The following is a 24,250-nucleotide window of genomic DNA, read 5'->3' on the forward strand; positions in this document are numbered from 1 at the left end:
TCCATTGTCGCCATTTCCGCCCTCAGCCCTCTTGTAGTACGGAGGGAATACGTTTCTCCATGGCCCGGTTGGGAAAGGGTTAACGCAGTTTCTTGGGTGGTCCTAGCAGCTCCATAGCTAACAACTCTTCTGCAAGGGAGGGAATAAGGTTCCTTTTCTCATCAAAACAAACTCGCATCTGCCTTGAATAAAGGCTATTCTTGTCTGCAGGAGGGGGCGGATCACCAGTCTTAGATCCTTCTGAGCTGGAGATCTGCCAGAACCCACAAAGGGCCAGACCAAATGATTCCGTGGTCCTTAAATGGTCCCCCGGGCCTGACATTCCCCACCCCTGCTCTATTGTTTACAGAGGTAGCCAAACCTTGATAGGCTTCAGTTGTGTAATGTGTAATCCCAGAAAAACCCCGGAGAGTGTTCTTCCTCCCCCGTTTGTTTTTCATTTTTTCTTTGACGATTTTCCTATGGGGAAAGCGTTTTGGGAAACTCTGAAGGTTATGGTGATGATGATTAATAATAGGGCAATTTACAATATTTGGTACTTAGTTCCATTATTCTGTAGACAGGTAAAACCCTCCTCACTTGCTTCAGATTTTTCTGTCTTCTGCTGTTGATGAAATTATGAAGTTATGCATCAGATCAAGAAATAAGCATAGTTTCAAGTGTGTCAAGATACTGTCCTTAATCTTGAATTTAGTGCGTTCAGAATATATATCACTAATGTTCAAACTTTTTACATGGTAATAGAGACTAGGTCAAGCATGGCTGTGTACCAAATAGCCATTTCCTACTCTCGCTGTCCGCTCTCTGGGTTCTCTCTTCTTTTATCTCCCTTTACTCACTTTCTTTGTCATTTCCATGGAAGTTGGTCTACTATTAACCTTTTTCCTCCTTCTATTGCTTTTGTACCATTTATCAGGCTGGGAATGTCTTCCTCTTTCTGTGTCAAAGCACTTAACAATTAATGTCTCTCTTTCTAATTCACTTGTGCAAAGTTTCTTCTGAATACCTTTTTTCTGTGCTTTCTGCTTTCAGTTACATGTCTCCTGTCCCTCTGTACTATTCTGTTCCCAAGTTCCCACATCATGATTGCCCTGTCTGCCTTAAGGGATTCACAGTACAATCCTACGCAGTGTTTCACCCTTCTAAGCATACTGACTTCAGTGGAGTTGGAAGGGTGTAACTCTGCTTAATATTGCTTGAACTGTTAGTGCCAAAGTGGAGTTTCAGGAGAGGTTCTTGGGAAAAGGAAGCGTCATTGCACTTCATGCCACATTTATGTACCTACTGCGCTATTAAATATTAAATGACAGTGATAGTGCCATTCTTTGAATTCGGTTATGGACCTCTGGTTTTCCATCCTTACTATAACTCAAAAGGTATTGACACAGATGTCATCTTAATACTGCTACTGAGCTTTCCTGATTGAAAACTGTTACAACTTACCATTAGTCTGTTTAAGATGGTTCCTGTGCTAATTCTTTGCAGTGTAGCAAGACTGTTGCTATTCTCTTTATCTTTACAGAGAGATCCTTCCAGAGAAACATATTGAATATTTTGAACCGTGGGTTTATTCATTTAGTTATGAGCTGATTATCCAGTCAACACGATCACCTTTTATTAGTGGATTCTACAAGCTACTTTCCATTGCCATGAGAATTGCTAAGAAAATAAAATATTTTGAGGTGAGAAAGCATGTATAAGCAAAAGAATCTCTTTCTAAAATGTTCAAGGTAGTATTAACATTTTGCTGAACACTGCATTCCTTTATATGTATTGAATATAATTGTGTATATTGTGATTCCCTCATTTTAATAGCTAAGAGGAAAGTCGTCCATGTATATAAATAAAAATCATGACCAGACCAGAAATTAAAACAAGCAAAAAACTCTTCCTTTTGGATGTTCTGTAAGAGCCGATATCCAAAATTAACATTGAACACCACGTTTCGTAGTTCTTAGGGTCATGTTGGAGATGGTACTCTGAAAACTGTTTTTTATTGTTTGCTAGAGATTTTGTAACTATACCTTTTTCATCCTTACTGATTTATAGTACAATCCTAAAGAGAGTTATTCCAGTCTAAGCCCATTCATTTCAATGGGCTTAGACTAGAGTAACTGTCCTTAGGATTGCACTGCTTAGTATACTTTTATCCTCTCCTCCTTGCAACAGCCTAACAGAGAGAGAGAAAGTGACTGGCCCCAGCTCACTCAGCAAGCTTCATAACAGAATAGGGAATTGAACCTGCATCTCTCAGATCCTACACTGATGCTAGAACTATGGCACACTGGCTCTCAAGAATCTAAGCCCTCAAACTATCTGTCACTTAAAATTGTGTTTAGAGGATCATTGTATTGTGTTGTGCACATCCTCTGCCAGTGTGTTCCCTCCTTTATGTTAACTATTGTTGTATTTCCCTACTGGCCTTAATCATAGTTAGTCATTTTGGTGGCAACCAGTATGAACCAGGTTTAATGCAGATTGAGCTTTGTTCCTAACTAGGTTTTAAAATTGCTTTCAGGTTCTGAGTTAATGTTGGGGCAGATATCACAAAGCATGGTTAAGTTTTGTGCAAGGCAGCACGTAATCCCATGAACAGTCTTGATACTTGTTTTATAAATGTCATTTGTAAAATTTTAACAAGAGTATGCAGATTATGTGCACATGACTTGGTGCATGCATATTTCTTTTTTTTTCTTTCAAGTAACCACATTATCCAGTAGCTTGTTTTAAAAAATGAGAGTACTGAAACAATTTTTAAAGTGTGACAAAATCTGTATCATTCTGTTTGACAGGGCGTGGCTCCAAAGAGTAAAAAAAAATGTCCTGAAAATTCTGAGAAGAGTTCTTGCTTTGCATTATTCGCAAAATTTGGAAAAGAGGTAATCCGTTTTCTGTTATCTTTATTTAATGTATATATTGAAAGCGTCTTGCGGTTATGGACAAAAGAGAAACTAGTGACTATGTGACTTTCCCAAACAGTTTCAAGCATAAAGTATATGCTTTGTTCAGTTCACCGTACTTAAATACAAACACACAGACGTTGCATCAGATGACTCCTCACTCAGACACTTCTACTTAGTAGTGTCAAAGCTGAAATATAAGTAATCGGCTTTTTTTAACATAGAAATTGCTTGATTTTAATGGAACATGGATCCAGGAATTCTAAGAATTGCAGTTTTAACCTACTTCATACAGAAAGAGATCATGTGCTTTTTTTGTTACACAGCATAAAAGGTAGGGTTGAGGCTCAGTGGTAGGACATCTGCTTTATATGCAGAAGGTCCCAGGTTCAATCCCTGGCATCACCAGTTAAAAGGTAGTCACTGATGTGAAATGCCAGAGAGCTACTTGCAGTTAGACAGTACTAACCTTGTTAGATCAACTGTATGACTCTGTAGAAAGCAGCTTCATGTGTCTTCAAAGTAATATTTTCCAGGATTGTTTTAATTTTAGGTGGTTCATTCACAATGTATATTAATATGACATATTTCTCACATTAGGTAACAGCAAAGATGAAGCAGTACAAAGATGAACTCTTAGCATCATGTCTGATTTTTGTGCTTTCCTTGCCACATGACATCATCATGCTGGACATCAAGGCATATATTCCTGCTTTGCAGGTGTGTCACGGTGAATGAGTAACACAGCCATCTTGTGTGTTTAAGTCCTTTTTTCTATGTTTTTACTTCTATAAGATGCATATTCAGTTTGTGGACTTTAATGTCTGTGTTATCCTTGGGGCAGTGGGTGAATTAATGGGCAAATGTATAGTAGCTTTATTATGAATAAATGTTAGCCCATATATCTAACTTGTAAGTCATTCCAGAGGAAGGTTTACTTAAAATGCAAGGCATTAGGTGCCCCTTTTTCCCACAAGGAAGATGAATCTGAATGTGAGTCCACTGGGGGAAAGGATAAATTAAATTCACGTATAATAAAAGAAAGGTTTTTATTATACGTAGATTTAAAATACCCCCTTTTTTTCCTTGGCAGCACATGTGAAAAAACTCTAGCCTTCCTTTCAGGTGATTAGGGTATATCACCATACTGGTAGATGGGGTACTTCTGCTATCCAAAGAGAAGCTTCAAAACATCTAACAGTTGTCTTTATGCTTGCTGAATAGAATGCTTTTAAGCTGGGTCTTAGCTATACGCCAATGGCTGATGTAGCCCTGGATGCCCTGGAAGATTGGTCAGCTCACATTCCTAGACATGCAATGCAGCCTTATTACAAAGACATCTTGCCTTGCCTTGATGGTTATTTGAAAACTTCTACATCAACAGGTACATGCTAAAAAAATGAATACGAGGAATTGGAAATAATATATGTAAGAAATATTTTTAATATATTTGCGGTGAACCAGTTTGCAGAAATTATTGCATTTTGGACTGTGTTTGTCATTAGTTTATCCATGTGTGTGTGTTAAGTGCCTTCAAGTCGCCTCTGACTCATGGTGACCCTATGAATCAACGTCCTCCAAAACATCCTATCGTTAACAGCCTTACTCAGTTTTTATCCATACTGGCGTCTTTTTTAATAACTGAGAGCTTTCATTTGATTCTATAAGTAGGAAGTTAATATTCATACATTCTCTAGTGTCAGCGGTACACAAATTTTGGTTTGGTTCAGTAGTTATTTATTTATTCATTTATTTATTTAAAGTATTTTATATGTCCACCTTTCTCCTGAGCATCTCAGGACCCCAGTCAAGGTTTCTTTTTTTAACCTTTAAAGTCACAGTGGTTTTCAACTCATTAGAATTGTTATTGCCATGTTCTGTTTTGGTCAGCTTTTTTCTTGTAAGCTGATGTATATCTTGAAACTGGGCTGAAGTGCCTCCCATTGGAAGGACACAGGCCTGTCTCTGAGTTAGTGGCATCCATCCTAAATCTCAGTATTCCTTTCTCTCTGCATTCAACATCAGCTTATGAAAAAGCACAACAGGGTGACTATACTATGAAACTATATATTACTATGAAAGTACAAAACAAGCTAATTATTTCTGAAAGTATAATACATGGTCATTAATAAACTGTTTCTTCTAAATTAGATGACTCTCAGAACAACTGGGAAGTGAAGAAACTTTCACAGGCTGTCCAGAAGGGGCATAACAAAGTAGTGATACAGCGTCTGAAGAAAGCGAAGATGCTCGCATTGGTAAAGTTTCCTTGTACCTGTCTAGAATATTTACTTCTGAATTGGAAGACAAAAAAAGCAGTTGTGCCATCCAATATGCAGGTACCGTTCTCACTCTAAGGGGGAGGGCATCTTGAGAGATGGAAAAATGCCCTCCTTACCTCAGAGTAGAAAGGACCTTCCATTCCCTTCTGTGCTTACTTGCATGATTATGCCAAACATCCTAAGTAATTAACATACATAGCGCAGTCTTGATTTGTCATAAGTCATTTTTGAATGTACAGCTTCTTTGTAGTTCACAAAGTGTTTTTTGCAATGGAATATTCTGTGATATTTGGGTATCCTGCCACGCCTTACTATAATCAGCTGGATTCGAGTCCACATTATTAGCCTACTTTATTCCTAAAGCAATAGAAGCAACATTGAGTTCTAAGCCACTCTGAATGAGGAATTATTAATTTTTCCTCTTTGCTTTCCAAAAAGTCTACATGCAAAATGCTTTCAAACTAAAAAACAACTTAACTAGGCACTCCTTCTTTTATGCGTGTATTTTGTTCCTCTTTTGCAATTATATTTTTATTTAGGAAGAGGATCATTCACTGGAAGCAGTAAGAATGAGAGTGGTACGCCTTCTTGGATCTCTGGGAGGACAGATCAATAGGAATTTAGTTACAGGTGAGGGCTTAAAAAAATCTCTCTTCATATGCATAAAACTAGACTAGCGCATTTTGAGACATCAGTTTAAGGGCCCAGTGATGCACAAGAGAGGAGTGGGGCCAGGATCACTGCCTTCCTTGCCTCTCCCCTCCAGCAGCCCCAGATGCCTCCTTCCATGCTGCTACTTGGCAACTTGGAGCTCCAGAAGAAAAAATGAGGGGGGAGTCAGAGATCTGAAGCAGGGGTGGATGAGCAAAATTGCTCTTCTTCTGTTTGTGGAAATCCTCCACAGGATCTAACCTAAAGTTTTTACATTTAAAGCTGGGCAGAACTTTGCAAGGGCATGGCTTGTGTTTTCTCTTGTGCTTGCCAGTTGTCATTTTGGAGACTGGTCAAGTTCCTGGGACTTGTGTATTTGGCTTCTCAGTGAGCATTGCTCAAAACTCAGTAGTGTATCCAAGTGATTTGCTTTCTTCTTATTGGTAAGATCTACACATGACTCTGGGAGTTGTGTGAATGGAATTCCTAGGGTTTTTTTTCTTTAAAAAATCACACACAGGTTAGGATTAGGGACCGTGTTCTGATTGGGACCATGACCGGGTGTGTGTGTTAAACCTCATGTTTTGCTAATCCACCTGCTGCTGCTTTTGACTTCATACTTGAGAATTTCAGTTGGATTTTTTATTCTGCTTAATTTCTGTATCTAAACACCACTACAAGTACTTCAGTCAGGCAATTAATAACCCCAATATACAAAGTGCATTTGAACTTACAGGTTGAAAAGATGTTAGTTCTTCTTAAACATTTCAGCTACAGAAATTGTGTAGGGCTAAATCCTGCAAGTAGACTTCTTCACCCAGTATGTTGCTTTGAAAAAAACTTGCAATATTATTATGTTGTGTTGTTATGAGCTATTCTATAGGAAGGGTAACAATAATTTCTCACATAGGTGCCTAACAGTGGATTTCTATGCAGATATAGCTAGAATGTGGTTCCATCTATCCTTAAGTAGAGAAGATTGAATTAGACACACAGTGGCAATGTAAATGTCAAAAGCATTCTCCTGGACTGAATAGAGATCTGGGATTCCTGTCTCATTACCAATGCTAATTTCTCCACGCCTACTACCCCTCTGCATATCACACCTACTCCAGTCATGCCTGCTAATGTCATTTACTTGCTTTTGACATTTACATTGCCATTGTGTGTCTAATTCACTCTTCTCAAGGATAGATGGAATTACATTCTAGCTGTATCTGAAGAAGTGAGCTGTGGCTCATGAAAGCTCTGCCAGAAATTTAGTTAGACTTTAAGGTGCTACTGGACTCTTGCTCTTGTCTACTGCTAGTGACAGACTAACACGGCTACCCATCGTGATGTATTTCTGTGCAGAGTTACTCAAGTTTAAATAACTTTGCCTAGGATTTCCCTGTAAATTTGTTGGGTACTTTTGACAAAACTCAGCTTCATAATTATATCTGATAAATTAGGCTGTTTTTTTTTTTTTTATTATTGCGTTGCTATCAAGGTTTGGTTTTAAAATCTGGTTCTTGGGTTACAGCAGCATCTATGTTTAAATTGGGTTTAGTTTTAAAGTTCTAAGTTGTATGTTTTAATATTGATGTATTTATATGATTGTTGTACTTATTTTGTTGGAAGCCGCCCTGAGCCCGGCTGAGCTGGGGAGGGCGGGATATCAATTTAATAAACAATAAGAATTATAATCAATTTAAAGGAACTTTTTGGTGCTTGCTTCCACATATGGTAGCTGCTTCTGCTGAGGAGAGAATGAAGAAATTTGTGTCTTGGGACACAGAGAAGCACCTGAGCTTTGCGGTACCATTTGCTGATATGAAGCCTGTTATCTACTTGGATTTATTCTTGCCTCGTGTCACTGAATTGGCTCTTTCTGCAAGTGACAGGCAGACAAAGGTATTGCTTTTCTACGTTTCCTTAACATGGAACAAAAACTTTCAAGGCGGATATTGTAAAGGAAATTTGAGTAATGCTTGTGTGTGCAGTGGCTAAATTGTATAGCACAGTTAAACACACAAATAGCATCTAGGTTAAAACAGCCATATCGCGATCAGAAAAAGGAACCATTTTACAGTCCCTCCAGAATGCTAGTAGTGAAGATGCCTTTGCATTCTTGTGGATGTTTGGATGGGCTACAATGATAATTGCTGGGGTCCAAGTAGTTCAGAATGTGAACTGAAAGAATTTGCACACATGAATAGTGGAATTGCTGAATCTCCCTTCTGGCTGTATTATGTTTCATTCCATATGGCTCCATAAGAAGAAGAAGAGTTGGTTTTTACATGCCGACTTTCTCTACCACTTAAGGGAGACTCAAACCGGCTTACAATCACCTTCCCTTCCCCTCCCCACAACAGACACCCTGTGAAGTAGGTGGGGCTGAGAGAGCTCTAAGAGAGCTGTGACCAGCCAAAGGTCACCCAGCTGGCTTCATGTGTAGGAGTGGGGAAACCAACCCGGTTCACCAGATTAGTGTCCACCACTCATGTGGAACAGTGGGGAATCAAACCCGATTCTCTAGATTAGAGTCCACCACTCTAAACCACTGCTCTTAACCACTACACCATGCTGGCTCTCAGGGAAGCAGGTATATTAGGAATTGCAATAGGAAGGGAAGGCAGGAAATTGTTTTGTACACAGAGCCACTAACTTAGGTTTGTTTTTGTCCTACAAACTGCTGCATCCTGCCCTGCTTTGATTACATATTTGATTACAGATTACATGTACTTTTCCTTTGGGTTTGTATCTTATTATTTTTATAATTGTGATTTAAGTGAGAATCTGGATTAGTGAAATGCTGTTTTCCAAACAAAGGAGTATTAATAGGAGCTCTTTCAGATTATTTGAAATATTTTTTATAAAATGTTGGAAATTCTTCCTGAGATAAGGCGTCCTATTTTCATCCACATCTATGTGAGTAACTACTTAACTAAATTTAGTTTTTTTCCTCTAGGTTGCAGCCTGTGAACTTTTACATAGCATAGTCATGTACATGCTGGGGAAGGCATCTCAAATACCTGAAGGACAAGAAGCCTGCCAACCTATGTCTCATCTGTATAAACGTACATTCCCTATACTGCTTCGACTTGCCTGTGATGTAGACCAGGCAAGTAAATCCAATTCTGTTGTTTAAATTAACCACAACAACTTTTACTTATATGTAGTTTGGGTGGCTAGCTGCTTGAAATATTAATAAAATAAAAGTTTTTGTGATGATTTTGGTTGTCTTGGATTTTTGCTTATCCCCCAAAATGGGTGGGGGGAATCTTATGCTTTATATCTTAGGATCCATGCACAAGGAGAGAAGGGGAAACGACTGTGAAGCTTAGAGCATGGCCATAATGCTTCCCCCCCTCCCGATTTGTTAATTTGTCAGAAACATTTGGCAATGCATCTGTTTTGTTTTTTAATTTTGTTTTTAAAGGTTCATTTGCTGCTACTTCAATATTAATATACTACAAATAGTTGACAACTAAATGTCTCATGTTAGCGGGGTGGGGTGGATTGAATAGGTGAATTAAGAACAAGAAGACTAAGGAGTTTAGTACTTTTTACTTTAGTGAAAAGGTGCGTCAGAGGGTATATCTTAGGGGTTTATAAAATTATGCATGGGGTGGAAAAAGTGGATAGAAGAACAAAGTTCTTCCTCTCCCATAATACTAGAACTTGGGAGCAGCCAATGAAGTTGATGGGCAGTAGTAGGTTCAAGATACAGAAAAGAAAGTACTACCTCATACAATGTATAATGAACTTCTAGTGGAACATGCTGCCACAGGAACTCATGATGCTAGCACAGGTGGCTTTAAAAAGTGACTAGGGAATGTTATAGAGGATGGGACCATCAATGACTGTTAGTCATGATCACTAAATGGAACTTCCATATTCGGAAACAAGAGATTTGGTCCTTCGTGCTTCTGGGGCATCTAGTTAGCCACTGTGTAAAAGCAGATGCTGGCCTAGATAAATCACTGGTCTGATCTAACAGTGCTCGGTTGGTCTTATCATTGCAGCGTTAATGCTAACCTAAAACATAATTCTGCACGATTTCTTTTTCTCCTTAGGTTACAAGGCAACTGTATGAACCTCTGGTTATGGAGTTAATTCACTGGTTCACAACCAACAAAAAGTTTGAAAGTCAAGACACTGTGATATTACTAGAAGCTATTTTGGTAGGCAACTGATATATCAGTGAAGTCGTTTTTAAAGTTAAAATATTTTTGCCAAAAATGTGTAGTCTACTCTTGTTCTCAGATCTTTTTTGGTAGCTGAAAAAAATCAAATTTATTTGCCATAGCATATATCCCTGTTTCATTTTCAGTTTATTATTTGGAGATGGATGATCTCCCAACTTGCTACTGTTTACAGAATATCACATTTCATAAAAGGCAGCAACATTCTTATTAACTCTTTAAAAGGTCTGTATGCCATAATTTTTTTAAAGGATCATTTTTTAGAAATACAGTGTAGAGATGATTCTGCTCTTAGCTTTTTCCTGGTAAACTTCGAATAAAATTTAGGGCAGTTACTGGAGCCACCCCGCAGGCTAAGTGTTTAAAACAGACTGGGAAAAGTACAACCTACAAATTTAGGATCTTTCTCCTTATCAAACCATTCTTTTTCATCATACCTTATGCAATGAAGAAAACATGTGCTTCCAGTTCATGGCACCCGAAGTTAAACACAGAAGAATCTTATATAGCGCAATTCTAAGCAGATTTACACGCTTTTAAGTCTGTTGAAGTCAATGGGCTTAGAAGGGTATAACGTTTCTTAGGGTTGCACTGATAGCAAACTGAGTTTGCTCTCTTTTTCAGGATGGGATAGTGGATCCTGTGGACAGCCCATTAAGGGATTTCTGTGGTCGTTGTGTCCGAGAATTTTTGAAGTGGTCCATCAAACAGACAACACCACAGCAGCAGGAGAAAAGTCCTGTGAACACCAAATCGCTCTTCAAGAGGCTGTACAGCTTTGCTCTCCATCCCAATGCTTTTAAGCGGTTAGGAGCTGCGCTTGCTTTTAACAACGTCTACAGAGAATTTAGGTGAGAGACAAAGCTGCTGCTTCTTCTAAGCAGGATAAAATATATTACAGAGGTGTTGGTACTGTGCATGTAGAGTGTATTGACTACTGAAACTCATGCTCATAATTTTTAAAGAGGATATCTAGACCAATTAACAGCTCTCCTCTGTGAGCTAATATCCAGCTTTAGACCCTAACATTTTCCTTCTTCTGAGGACAAGAAAGCACCAGAGTTGAATGAAACGGGTGGGATGAGATTTTGCTGGAGGAGGAATGAATCTTTTTTGTTTTGGACGCCTTTGAGAAGAATTTACTAGCTTGTTAGCTGGAATATGTGTGTGCATGAGTATTTTGTCTTGTATTATATGTTATGATTAATTTGTTTGAAATATTATTGGAGGCATTATATTGCAGGCATTTCTGGAGTGATGAAGCTTATTTAATATAACCCTGTTAGTGGGTTGCCCTAATCTGAATAGTTACTATGTAAAGGGACTGGCACATGGAGAAGATTCCCCTTAGGGCAGCAGACTGAGTTACATGACATTTAAAATCCATTCAAATTCAGTAGTTGTGGTGTTGTAGCATGCCATATCCATGTCTGCTACAATCCCCCACTCCCAAAAATTTGCACTTTTTAAAGATGTTTTAGACAGTGTAAAAAATATGTCTTCTTGTCTTATACTGAAAGTATTATTAAAGCTTGGTTTTCCAAATAATAATTTAATCCTTATTTAACTATTTTTGTCTTGTTTCATAGGGAAGAGAATGCTCTGGTGGACCACTTTGTCTTTGAAGCCCTGGTTGTGTACTTGGAAAGTCTGGCCTTGACACATGGAGATGAGAAATCTTTGGGTGTGTGTTTAACTAAAGCTTCTTTAAAGTTTTTATTGAATAAAGCTTCCACTTTGTGCTTTAAAATGTTAAAGAATTATAGGCAGCAAAATGTTTTTGGGTTTCATGTTCAAATGATTCAGATTTGAAAACATTTCAGATCTCTACATTTGGATAAAATTGTTCTACAGAAACGTGCTGGGCAATTGGCACTCGCATTAGGAAGGACATTTTGTTTTAAATATTTGGACTATTTATTGTGTCCGTTGATTTAAAATATTTTTGGTTCGACCTCATAGCACAAGCATTTAGAGGTTTACTTAATTAAAATCATCGTAAAACTTAAAATACCATGAATAAAATGGCAGCAGTTCAGCAATAAAAATTAAGCTCTAAAACATCTTTGCATCCAACTTAAAAAAAAGGTAAAGGTCCCCTGTGCGAGCACTGAGTCATTCCTGACCCATGGGGTGATGTCACATCCGAACGTTTACTAGGGAGACTTTGTTTACGGGGTGGTTTGCCAGTGCCTTCCCCAGTCATCTTCTCTTTACCCCCAGCAAGCTGGCTACTCATTTTACCGACCTCGGAAGGATAGAGCCCCGTGGCACAGAGTGGTAAGCTGCAGTACTGCAGTCCAAGCTCTGCTCACGACCTGAGTTCGATCCCAACAGAAGTTGGTTTCAGGTAGCTGGCTCAAGGTTGACTTAGCATCCAACTTACAAAGATTTAAATAAACGTTAAAAACTAGCTGATCTTCTGAAGATGCACCATATGTGGGGAGGGGAAGGGAAGGCAATTGTAAGCCGGTTTGATTCTCCCTTAAGTGGTAGAGAAAGTCAGCATATAAAAACCAACTCTTCTTCTTCAATTTCTAATTAAATAAATTCCCCCCCAAAGAACCTCACAATAATTACCATATACCCTGAGATAGTTCCTTAGCACTACATTCTGTTCCCAGAGGGGAACAGAACCACCAGAATTGGGTGTCCCAGACACCTAGGCCAGAAGGATACTATGATTAAAAAGGTAAAGGTCCCCTGTGCAAGCACTGGGTCATTCCTGACCCATGGGGTGATGTCACATCCCGACGTTTCCAAGGCAGACTTTGTTTGCGGGGTGGTTTGCCAGTGCCTTCCCCAGTCATCTTCCCTTTACCCCCAGCAAGCTGGGAACTCATTTCATCGACCTCGGAAGGATGGAAGGCTGAGTCAACCTTGAGCCGGCTACAGCTGCTGAGGGGGAGTCTGCACTCCTGTCTCTCCTCCAAAGCTGGCTCAGCAGCTGGGTTTAAATAGGTCTAGAGAATGTTTTCTCCAAGCAAGTCTGGAGCTAGTTGACTGGTTCTGGTACCTTTTTTTTGGGGGGGGGGGAGGGATTTATTTTGCGTTTTAATGCTAACTTTTTTGCATCATTATTGTGCATGTGGTTCAGGTTCAGTTTATAGCCTATGGCCAAAGGCCATCACAAGAGTGAAACACAAATAAATAAATGAATCGTGGTTTTTTTTAAGCATCAGTTAGTTAAGTAAAGCGCTTTTCATCTTATAAGTTTTCAGTATTGTGTACAGGAGCAGAAACAGCCCTGATCTTTTACCATTTTTAAAAAAATTGAGGCCTGTTAATATACAGATCTTTTCAATTTGAAAACAGGTACAACCCAACAATGTTGTGATGCTGTTGATCACCTGAAGCGAATAATTAAGCACAAAGCATCTACCTTGAACAAAGAAAGACAGCGGCGGTTACCTCGGTTAGTAATCTCCTCAGAATTCTGAGAAGCACAGTTTCAGTGGGCAACAGCCACACAGTATTTAAAATGCGTGCCTGCTCCCTCGTATGCATTTCTGAAAGCACACCCTGGCAAAAGGCTGCAGCCCGTGCACACTTAATTGGGAATGAGCACCACTGAACTCTAGGATTTTCTTCTGAGATGTATAAAGGGTCAGCCTAAAAGGGTTTTCTGTGTTTAGAGCAGCAGAAGTTGCTGATGAATGTAATGTCTTATTTGCTCCTCAACTTACTTGCTGGTGAGAAAGAACTTCTTGCCTTTGCTAGAACAGGGAATGCAGAAAACTAACAGCTTATTTTTTGTGAATAAATCTTTTCCAGAAAACCTTTTGTGGGCAAACCCTAGTCTTTCCAGTGCATAGTATAACAAAATACCTTTACTAGTAAGGAAGTTAGGAGCCGTGGCTCAGTGGTAGAGCATCTGCTTGGCATGCAGAAGGTCCCAGGTTAAATCCCTAGCATCTCCAGTTAAAGGGACTAGGCAAGTAGGTGATGTGAATGACCTGTACCTGAGACTCTGGAGAGCCACTGCCAGTCTGAATAGACAATACTGACTTTGATGGACCAAGGGTCTGATTCACTATAAGGCAGCTTCGTGTGTTCATACGTGTGTGATTTGGACAGGTATTGGAGAATGGGAGAAGATAGCAGTCACTTAAAATTCTGTTTTGCATGTCGCTCAGGAAAAGAAAAGCAGCATGGTATTTCCAGCACTAGATATATGAAAAGTTATAAGCATGGAATGCAGCTTGAATAGGTTAATTGCCTGTCATCTTACTAGGCCGCTTGGCATGGGGATTTAAATTTATGAGTAGTGTTTTGGAAACTAATTGCTAGTGTGGATTCAATTAGTAACATCAGCTAATATTCCATTGTTACCATCATATAGGGGATTTCCACCTTCTAAATCAGTATGTTTAGAGGATGTTGTCATGTGGCTTTTTCTGCAATGTGGACGACCCCAAACTGAGTGTCGACATAAAGCCATGGAACTTTTCTTTGAATTTATTCCGTTGCTACCAGGTTTGTATACTGAATTGATAGTCTCTTGTTGATTTGTCATGGGCTAAGAGGCTGTTCTATGTGGCAGGAAGCCACTGTTCAAAATGCATCTCTGCCATGACCTTGCTGTGTGACTATAGGCCACTGATTTTTCTCAGCTTCATTCTTCCATCAGAATCCACACACATATTTCATTTCAGCTGAGAAATAAATGGATTCTGCAGGAAAATATAGTGATTGTTAAATATTAAGACTGCAAACCAGCATTTCAACAGTGAGAATTTTAAATCATACTGAATTCATTGGGAATTCATCATCTTATCTGTGTGCAACAGTTTAACTCTCTGTTAGGTGCTAGATAAAATTGCCGCAAAATTATCATTTAAACTTTCTCATGCCATCCTCTGAATTCTGTTTTATTCTGCAAGGGAAGATATGCAATTCTTACCTTCACTAGCTATGTGACAGTGTTCTCTAGGTATACTTTTGGATGGAGATTCTTTAAGCCACTTTCTCCATTGGTCTGGGAGTAATTTTCTAAATCAGCCATCCATGTAGAAATATTCTATAACGGGTTTTCATAATAACCCCATATTTATAGGTGGGGGGGGGGAGTTGGTATTGCTTTACTGACTAGGACATTTTTGTGCCACTACCATATTTTATGTTCCTCTGTCAGGATACAAGTCTCCATCTTCATGGCTGGATGATATTCTTCAGAAGCAAGGAATCTCTTTTCTCATAAAGAAATTTGAAGGAGGTGGCAACGTGGGTAAAAGTGTGTCTGGAATCTTGTCTCATCCGACTCTTTCTGGTCTGCAAGAGAATTTTAGTTTACGAGCTGTCGTGCAGTGGATGGATATGCTTCTGGCTGCTTTGGACTGCTATAACACTTTTATTGAGCAAGGAATGATCAAGCCAAATGAAATACTCGGTAGGTGAATCATCTTACCTTCCTCAGTCCATTGCACCAAAGTGCAGAACTGTGAATGTCGGAAAACCTTTTTTGGTTTGACATTCTGTTTCTTTCAAACAAAGTACTGGGGTAGTGTTGGCTCACTGCCCTGCACCAAGCCCAAGGTGACATCACATGCAGTTGCTGTAGATTGAGGCAGCAATGGAAGGGGCAGCTCCTGGCCAAGCACACGAAAAAGAGGGTGCTAGAAAGTGGGGGTGGGAGGAGAGACCCTGCAGAGTTGGGGCTGCTGACTCCTTGGTCATTGAGGAGTAGCAGGCAGGGTGGATATCTTTGAGGGTGGAACCTCATGCGCCAACAAGGAAGGGGAGAGGTGGAGATTCAGTCACTATGACATACTGAAAGAGTGGGAAACAGATCTGGTTATGGAGAAAAGGCAGAAGCCTTGCAATGGAAGAGATTAGGGAGTAGAGTTACATGCCAGAAATAAAAGAAAGTATTTCATTGCACTCTTGAGTCATTTCTCTTTCCTCCCTTTTTCTATCCCGTGGAGGAAGTCAGGCAAGAGGTTCCCTTTCCTGAGCCAAAGGTCATTGGTTTCTTTGATTTTCAGGACAAAAATGTGCAAGTAAGTGCTCATCCAGATTGTAAGGCTGGTGTGCACAATATGCAGTCCACGAGGGGCATGCCCCACATCTCACGGTGTGGGCATCTGTAACCTGCTCAACCTGGGAGGGCAAAAAATACTGCCTGCCAGCTGAGAGACAGCTCAGATAAACGTTGGTTCCCTCGAAATGTCTGCTGTGTCCCTTCTCTGGATAAGGCAGATTTTTCTTGGTGATGGAGGCTTGCTATGATTGCAAGCACCTGGGATGAAATGGATAATTGTTACCCCATTAGAATCATGGAGTTGGAAAGGGTCATACAGGCCATCTAGTCCAAACCCCCCTGCTCAGTGCAGGATCCGTCTGAAGCGTCCATGACCCCAAAGAAATGTGGAACTTCAGTTCTGCTGCCAAGATGCTTCTTGTTCTACCATGTCATGCTTTCCTGCTCAGGTGTTTCAGTGCTGTACCTGTCCTGTTCTTTCCAGATCTTTCTGGAAGACTTCAATACTTCCCTTACTCTCCCATGGATAGTTCCAAACAACTATCTATGAGTGTTATGTGCCATCAAGTTGTTTTCCAATTTATGGTAACCCTATGAATTAATGACCTCCAAAATGTCCTGTAATTAACAGCTTTGCTCGTGTCTTGCAAACTGAAGACCATTGCTTTCTTTATGGAGTTAATCCATCTCATGCTGGGTCTTCCTCTTTTCCTACTGCCTTATCACTTGCATTTGTCTTGCACTGTATACCTACACTTCTCTGCACAACCTGTATTTTATCTGTACTTTTGGCCACTATGGGCAACGTTCAAAAGAGATTTTTAAAATGCAATTATGCCCCCCCATAGAGCATTTCCTTGTTTATTGTAGAGGTCTGTTTATTTTTCTATTTGTGGAGTATTTCCAAATAGAATGTCCATTTAATAAATGTGCCACCGTCTATTCAAAGTACTATTGAGAGAGTGATACAGTTTTAGAGGGGACACTAAGTAAGGAATAGGTCTAAATTTTGGGGTGGCGATGGTAGAAAAGCTACTCCTTTTTCATAATTTGTATAATTAACAGGATTGTGCAAGACTATTTTTTTATTCTGACTGTATTATGCTGTTTAATTCTTTGCAGCTGCAAATACTGAATCCTCATTCATGACATCATTGATGTTCTTTCTTGAAAAAATCGCCTTGCGTGATGTGTCCGGTACAGAACAGTGTTTTAACACTGTCTCAAAAGGCATCGTTTTCAGCCCACAAGAAAAAGAAGATTACAATTACAGCAAATGCACAATTATAGTTCGCATTATGGTTTTTGTTAGCATGATTTTGGAGACAGGCCAACAAGATTTTTGGAAGGTAGGATTGGCTCTGTTAAAAGAAGTTGAAAGTCCAAAAGTAAAATCTCAAAACCAAGATCACGATCCATATAATGCCTTTTATTAACAATGTGAGAGCTTTCAGAACTCTTCCTCAAGCTGGATGTTGCACACAAAAAATGTTTAAAAAGAGCTTTGGCAAAAGAAGATGCCACAGGGTATGGTACGAAGTCCTGTTAAAGCCTGCATCATGTGTTAGATGCAGAGCATATTCAGACAGAGCTGGTTTCAATTTACTTCAAGCAAGAGGTACTAAAATGGCATTGAGTTCGTTCTAATAAAAGGTATTCCATGGATTGCAGTTTTGGATTTGTTGACCAGGATCTAAATAAATCTGTAACTAACTCCCTGCATCTAAGTAACTTTTGAAGTGAAACAGAGCTTTAAAAGCAGTTTGTGATATGACATAGAGATGTCCAAAGAAGAAAGGTCAAACTTTTTCACTGGTTTAGTGCAGGACCTGTGCATGAGCCTAAGCAGCTCTTAAGATCCCACCTATTGCTCTGTGTGCATAATAGCAGATGCCTTTTGCAGTGGCACTGACTTTATACTGGTGAATGAGCTGGAGATTCTGTTCTGTGGAAATTAGTAGTAGCCAAAAAGAGTGTGTTGCCTTTTGCAATACATTAAATGTATATATGTGGACACATATTGAAGTCACTATTTACTTTTTAAAGTAACATTTCCTTTTACCAAATGTTTTGAACAATATATTTTCTTATAATTATATTGTTGGTAGTGTTAGAGTTGCAAGGGGCCGTAAAGGCCAGAGGTCCCCAACCTTTTTGAGGCTGTGGGCCCCTTTAGAATTCTGATATAGGGCTGTTGTCAGGGAGCAAGATTACATATAATTCTAAAAGTACTTCTTCAGAATTTTAGGCAGAATCTCTGTTTAACAGGATGCCTTTTAATCTGTGCAGCCAGTCAGAAGCTCTGCTGGGCAAAAGCCCCACACACTTTCTAAAAGCACTTGGCGGGCTCCGTGGTGACCATAGACACTACGTTGGGCACCCCTGGTATCTAGTCCAGCCTTTTGCTCATTGCAGGAATCTCAAGTTAGAGCATCTCTGATAGACGGCTGCCATGCCTATGCTTAAAGACCTTCAGTGAGGGAGAGCCTCCTTTTACCTAACTGACTCCATTGTCAAACTGATCTTGCTAGGAATTTTCTGCTAATAGTCAAGTGAAATTTTCCCTCTTTTTAAAAAACATTAACCTCTGAATATATATGTGTGTGTGTGTGAGAGAGAGAGAGATACAGATTGAGTATCCCTTATCCAAAAATCCGATATCCAAATTGATTCAAAATTCAAAACTTTTTGAACACTCACAAAGGGTAATGAAATGGCACGGGGGAATGGCAGGTTCCCCATGATGCCCCACATGCACAAAATTATTTAAAATATTGTATATACCTTCAGACTATGTGTCTAAGGAGTATATAAAACATAAATGAATTTCATGTTTTGACTTGGGTCCCATCCCCAAGCTATCTCATTATGTATAGGCACTTATTCCAGAATCCGGAAAAATCTGAAATCTGAAACACCAAGCATTTCGGATGAGGGTTACTCAACCTGTATATAAAATACTACAAGACTGCAATTTATAAGCTCCAGTGTTCATTAGTTTTTAATGGAAAATCTTAAGTGAAAATGCTTGGATTGTCTAACTTTAATCTTATTGTTTCTAGCTTCTGGAGAGACAGTTGCTTAACCAGAATCTGATAGAACTTATTGTACGAACAGTATGTGATCCTAAAAGCATAGGCTTTAATACAGCTGATGTGCAAGTCATGGAAAAGCTCCCAGATATCTGCGTAAGGCTTATAAAAGCTTTGATGAGATCTCCCTATAAAGAATCTTTAGAGACTGGCATTAAGAAAGTAATAACTCCAGAAAGGTAAGCTATCTCCTGGAATAGCAGGGTTTCTTTAATGGAAGTGTAAACAATTCTTTAATGTAATAAATATTTTACGGTGTAACCAATATTTTAACAACACAGCCCTTATTTTATTCACTTTTGCTTTGTCAGTATTGAGGAATTTTGTGGTGTTGAGCTGTTCAACCCAGATGCCCGTTTGGATCATGTTAGACTTGGTGCCATTCTGTCTGCGTGCAAACAGCTGCACAGAGCTGGTCTGCTTCACTGCACCTTGCAGTCTCAGGTAAAACTATAACTTAGTATAGGTTTAGTATTTTTGCAGGGTAAAGACAAGTTATAAAAGGTTAGGGGTTTGCTGGAGTGGTTTGGAAATAACTGAAACATATGTGTCATATCAGCAGATCCAAAGTCCAGTATGAGGAGACATATTATCCAGGGCTGAAACCTATCTGAGGAAAGTGATAGTTCCAATTTTATCCTCCCCTTGCAGCCTGCTATGCTTCCCATCATGCCTTCAAGGACCAGTGAATTTCCAGGGACAGGGGGGACAGCAAAGTGGGGAATCTGCAGAAATGTCCCCCTTCCTGGAACAATGTTTTTCTCACATCTACCAATTTAACAAGTGCTTGCTCCTTAATGTATAACTGAACGTTGCTGGGCCAATCTAATTCTGGTTTTGTTCATATTAAATACTTCTAGTGGTAATAATGGGATTTAAAGATAACACTGAAAACTGTCTAGTTCTGGTTGTTGGTTGTGTTGGAAGGTGAAAAGTTGAAGGGCAGAACCTTACTTGTGCAGTATCCCAGGCAAGGCTTTAATCCACGAAGAATCATAAAGGTGGTTTGAAGAGAGCAAGAAAAGTAAATGTAGTTTCTGGGGGGGTGGTCAATTTCCATTTAAATCTATGTTATCCCCCTCCCATGCATGATATAAGCATATTTTCAAGTGTATCTTTTTGGTATCTTTGTCCCTTCAAGGGTGTAGGTCTACATTGTGAGGCTGGTTCTAAGCTCCTTTTAGTTATATACAAAGGTATTGCACCAGGAGATGAAAGGAAGTCCCTCCCTTCATTGGACATAAGCAGTAAACGACTGGCTGAGGGACTACTGCAGCTGGCGTTTGCTTTTGGTGTACAGGTAGGAGGCTGATTTGTCAATGACCTGCCTTTTCTCCGATATTCATATCACAAGTATTTAGTGTGAACGCATATAATTTTGAGTATGACAGTGTCTGTCAGAAGTCACACATTATGTTTTTAGGCATTTGTACGCCACTTTTTTCCCTATCTAGAGCCACAAAGCACTTCACAGAATGAACACAAAAAATACAACTTTAAATAAAACCATAAAATACAGTATTTCCACATCCTTAGCCTGGTGCTGGTTTAAGTAGTTGGTTCACTCATGGCCACAGGCACCAAGCCTGAGTTAAGAACTGTAGGGCCAAGACTCCTTTCACTTACACAAAAGGCTGATGGCTCTGGCCATGCCCAGGCTCGGTATCATGGGAGAAATGCTCAGCCGAGTTTTCCTTTAGCTCGCAAAAAGATATTCCCAACTTTCCTCTCTGTGGCTTAAAAATTGGAATGTGGATACATAGTCTAGACTGTTACATCTGGTTGTAGTTGTACAATTGATAACTAGATGTAACTTTTAATTTAGATTGGAACAGGTGTTTATGGAAAAGCAATTAGAAGACTCTGAATAGAAAAAGATACTTCAGGTTTAGCCAATGCAATCTGTACTCGTAAGAGAAAATTGTTATAGAATACTCTGTCTTTGGTATTTAACTTCTCACTGATTAAACAAAATATACTGGAGCAGTTGTAATAACTAATGGAACTGTGATCAAGTTTCAGCTGAAATTGTTAGATTGAAAGAGGGGAGACAATTGAAAACAATATTCAAAACAAAAGAGAGCCAGTGTGGTGTAGTGGTTAGGAGCGGTGGTTTGGAGCAGTGGACTCTAATCCAGAGAACTGGGTTTGATTCCCCACTCCTCCACATGAAGCCAGCTGGGTGACCTTGGGCTAGTCACAGCTCTCTCAGAGCTCTCTCAGCTCTACTTACCTCATAGGGTGTCTGTTGTGGGGAGGGGAAAGGAAGGTGATTATAAGCTGGTTTGATTCTTCCTTAAGTGGTAGAGAAAGTCGGCATATAAAAACCAACTCTTCTCCTTCTTTATTGTAAACCCCTTTCAATTCTGAATCCAAACTTTGGTGCTAATAACATCTCTACTGTGTAGGGTATCATTCTTCAAGGGAATTTAGCCCTTTATAGTTCTCCATACAGCCTGAGGGCTTAAATAAGCCCTTTTATTACAGTCCAGACACACACGGTCACTCACAAATCCTTTCCTATCTGAGTAGTCCTTAGTTTAGCCAGGAGTGGTTCTATTTCCAACAATGACCCTTAGTACATTTTTTCCTTTTTTTAATCTTCTGTAGTTTGCTCTGTAAGTTGCTCAGTGAAGAATATTTTCTTGGTATCAACTTTGAGCTTCCTGAATAGCAGTCTCCTGAAACCAAATGAGGATTCTCCTTCAAGGGGTGGGGGCAGGGGAGTGTCAAGGATCCCTGTGTTGTATAGTTGTGTCTCTGTGTGGGGAAGGTAGAAACTTACCTGTCCATTTCTGTCTACTTTGAGAAGAACGAGCATTCATATTGGACACCACATTCTTTATTCCTGCTGGCATCACAGTTGGTTGAAATCCTCCAGTGCTTAATGATGAGATAACACTTAAGAGCTATATTGTTGTTTGAAATATATATTCACAATGTTAAATGCATAAAGGTAACATTTTGTATACATTTCTTATAGTGCACAGAACTTGTGAGTCTCTTGTTGAACTCATTGATGTTATCTGTTCCATTATCCGGATTATCCCAAAGGAACCTTATCAGCTTTTCTCATGGAGAGTATTTCTACAGCTTGTTCTCAGAAACTATTAACAGAGAGTTGCTGAAAAACCTGGATGTAGCTGTGCTTCATCTTATGAAATCATCTCTAGACTGCCCCAAAATGGTACTAAGCTCTTGCTTTAAAATAGTCCATTTGCAGATTTAGAATGTCCAAAGTTTTAGTTTCAAGATTATCATCATCATTTTACATATCACTGCTCCATCCCTGTCAGAGATTACAACAAAAAAACACATTAGGGATACTTCTGCTTGATCTCCTAGGGGAGAGGCCATGGGTCAGTGGTAGAGCACCTGCTTGGCATGCAGAAGGTCCCAGGTTCAATCCCCAGCATCTCCAGTTAAAGGGACTAGGCAAGTAGGTGATGTGAAAGACCTCAGCCTGAGACCCTGGAGAGCCACTGCCAGACTAAGTAAACTATACTGACTTTGATGGACCAAGGGTCTGATTCAGTATAAGGTGGTTTCATGAGTTCATGTGTTCTGATACTATTGTACCCCAAGCAATGAGTGTTTGTAAAGGACTTATTTTCCTGTACGTAATGTGGATGTCTCCAGGCCATATTCCCTTACTATAGGTTTGGTTAGAGCCTGGATTGATAAATTATTCTTTTCTGTGTTGTGGTGCTAATCTGAACAATATCAGGGTGTTTTTTAATGCACCTTAGAAATTGTAATTCTGTGAGGAGGTTAGTTTTTCTTCCTAGATTCTCATTCTCCTCAAAATATATTTTCCGTCATTCTTTGTAGAACTCATGACATGTTTCCAGCTCGCTGAGGCAATATGGAGAATTTACATAGTATTCTAATGAACCGTTTGACTTGTGTACATTTTGTGAAAGTTGCATAAAATGCTGTCATTATTTCATGTCGCAATACCTTGTGTTTCAGGTTGGGACTGTCTTGAATGGCATACTAGACCAAAGCTTTAGAGACCGGGCCGTTCACAAGCAACAGGGTGTGAAACTAGTGAATGCTATACTGAAGAACTGGTCGCATCTTGACCACTGGTGGACTAAAGACTCTGTTCCTGAGAGCAAAATGGCCGTCTTGACTCTACTGGCTAAAGTTCTGCAGGTGAAGCTGCTGTTTCATTTTTCAAGGCTGTTCATTGAGCTAGTGAGGGAGCCTAAGCCCACTCCTTGATGGTGTCCAAACCAGTCCCGAGGAGATAATATTGTGATATTTTGATCGGAACTGATATTTCAAAAAGTATGTGCAATATTAATGCAGTCCAGCCCAAGGGGTCCTGTGGTTGTAGAGATATTTATATGACACAGTATTACCAAGGACTAGTTAGAGCCAGCATTCAAATTCAGCCCTTGGAAATTTTATTTATCTAGAACCACTTCTGTACCTCTCCCCTGCCGTCATACAGCTGGCTTTGGCACAGCGGGGATAGCCTAAATCTCCCTGCAGTGAACGTGAGGGCCTGGAAGCAAATAAACTGGAAGCAAAAAATAACTGGGGCCAAGGCCATTCCAGACATGTAGGTTGCTCATTGGAGGACATTTGGGATTCAACCTGATCCTGGCTGCTCTTTTGGGTACAGGAGGGCTATTTAGGGGGCTTTGAGGAAGCTAAAAGGGACCAGTAACTTTAGTTTTATTGGGTTATTGTATACCCTGTAGTTGTGCACTGGTTCCTGGATCCAGATAGCTGCAGAATGCTGGTCTATGTGGGCCCTTTCCAGTTTCCTCAGATCTCCTGGGATGTGACCTGTTAAGTATTAGACCTCTCTGTAACTACCACAGCCTCCCTTTTTACCCCTTTATTCCCCCTCCCCCATCTGCTCCTGAACATCAGAGAGAGAATTAGGAACAGGGTAGGATGTGACATGAAAGGTTGTGGAGGGTTGATGGAATCAGTGGAAATCAAATGGCCTTTCCCAACTGGTATGCAACGCCTTCTGCAACGGAAACAGACGCTTTTGCAAAGGGGATGGATTTCTGCTGATTTTCATTTACGCATTGGAGTTCCTGCTTGACATACCAGATTTCAGGCGGCACAGTGGGCTAGATAATGTCCTTTCAGTGAACACTCATGAATGTTTGGCTTAAGTCTGATGTTAATTTGA

The 24,250-nt window shown here is 39.8% G+C and overlaps 1 protein-coding gene across 1 annotated transcript in view; it reads left to right on the forward strand.

Moving 5' to 3' along the window:
* PRKDC (protein kinase, DNA-activated, catalytic subunit) overlaps positions 1 to 24,250 on the forward strand; it is a 100,494-nt gene that overhangs the window by 18,514 nt on the left and 57,730 nt on the right. Inside the window, exons 18-37 of the mRNA XM_056854053.1 lie at positions 1,523 to 1,682; positions 2,793 to 2,879; positions 3,501 to 3,620; positions 4,125 to 4,284; positions 5,052 to 5,158; positions 5,722 to 5,812; positions 7,563 to 7,726; positions 8,784 to 8,936; positions 9,892 to 9,999; positions 10,645 to 10,871; positions 11,610 to 11,704; positions 13,336 to 13,435; positions 14,363 to 14,496; positions 15,155 to 15,409; positions 17,123 to 17,349; positions 19,063 to 19,271; positions 19,404 to 19,536; positions 20,234 to 20,392; positions 22,076 to 22,279; positions 23,065 to 23,250. Of these exons, the coding sequence (XP_056710031.1) occupies positions 1,523 to 1,682; positions 2,793 to 2,879; positions 3,501 to 3,620; positions 4,125 to 4,284; positions 5,052 to 5,158; positions 5,722 to 5,812; positions 7,563 to 7,726; positions 8,784 to 8,936; positions 9,892 to 9,999; positions 10,645 to 10,871; positions 11,610 to 11,704; positions 13,336 to 13,435; positions 14,363 to 14,496; positions 15,155 to 15,409; positions 17,123 to 17,349; positions 19,063 to 19,271; positions 19,404 to 19,536; positions 20,234 to 20,392; positions 22,076 to 22,279; positions 23,065 to 23,250 (3,079 nt within the window). The remainder of the gene's footprint in view (positions 1 to 1,522; positions 1,683 to 2,792; positions 2,880 to 3,500; positions 3,621 to 4,124; positions 4,285 to 5,051; positions 5,159 to 5,721; positions 5,813 to 7,562; positions 7,727 to 8,783; positions 8,937 to 9,891; positions 10,000 to 10,644; positions 10,872 to 11,609; positions 11,705 to 13,335; positions 13,436 to 14,362; positions 14,497 to 15,154; positions 15,410 to 17,122; positions 17,350 to 19,062; positions 19,272 to 19,403; positions 19,537 to 20,233; positions 20,393 to 22,075; positions 22,280 to 23,064; positions 23,251 to 24,250) is intronic.

The sequence above is a fragment of the Euleptes europaea genome, chromosome 8, assembly GCF_029931775.1.
Source record: "Euleptes europaea isolate rEulEur1 chromosome 8, rEulEur1.hap1, whole genome shotgun sequence".
NCBI classification, from domain to species: Eukaryota; Metazoa; Chordata; class Lepidosauria; order Squamata; family Sphaerodactylidae; genus Euleptes; species Euleptes europaea.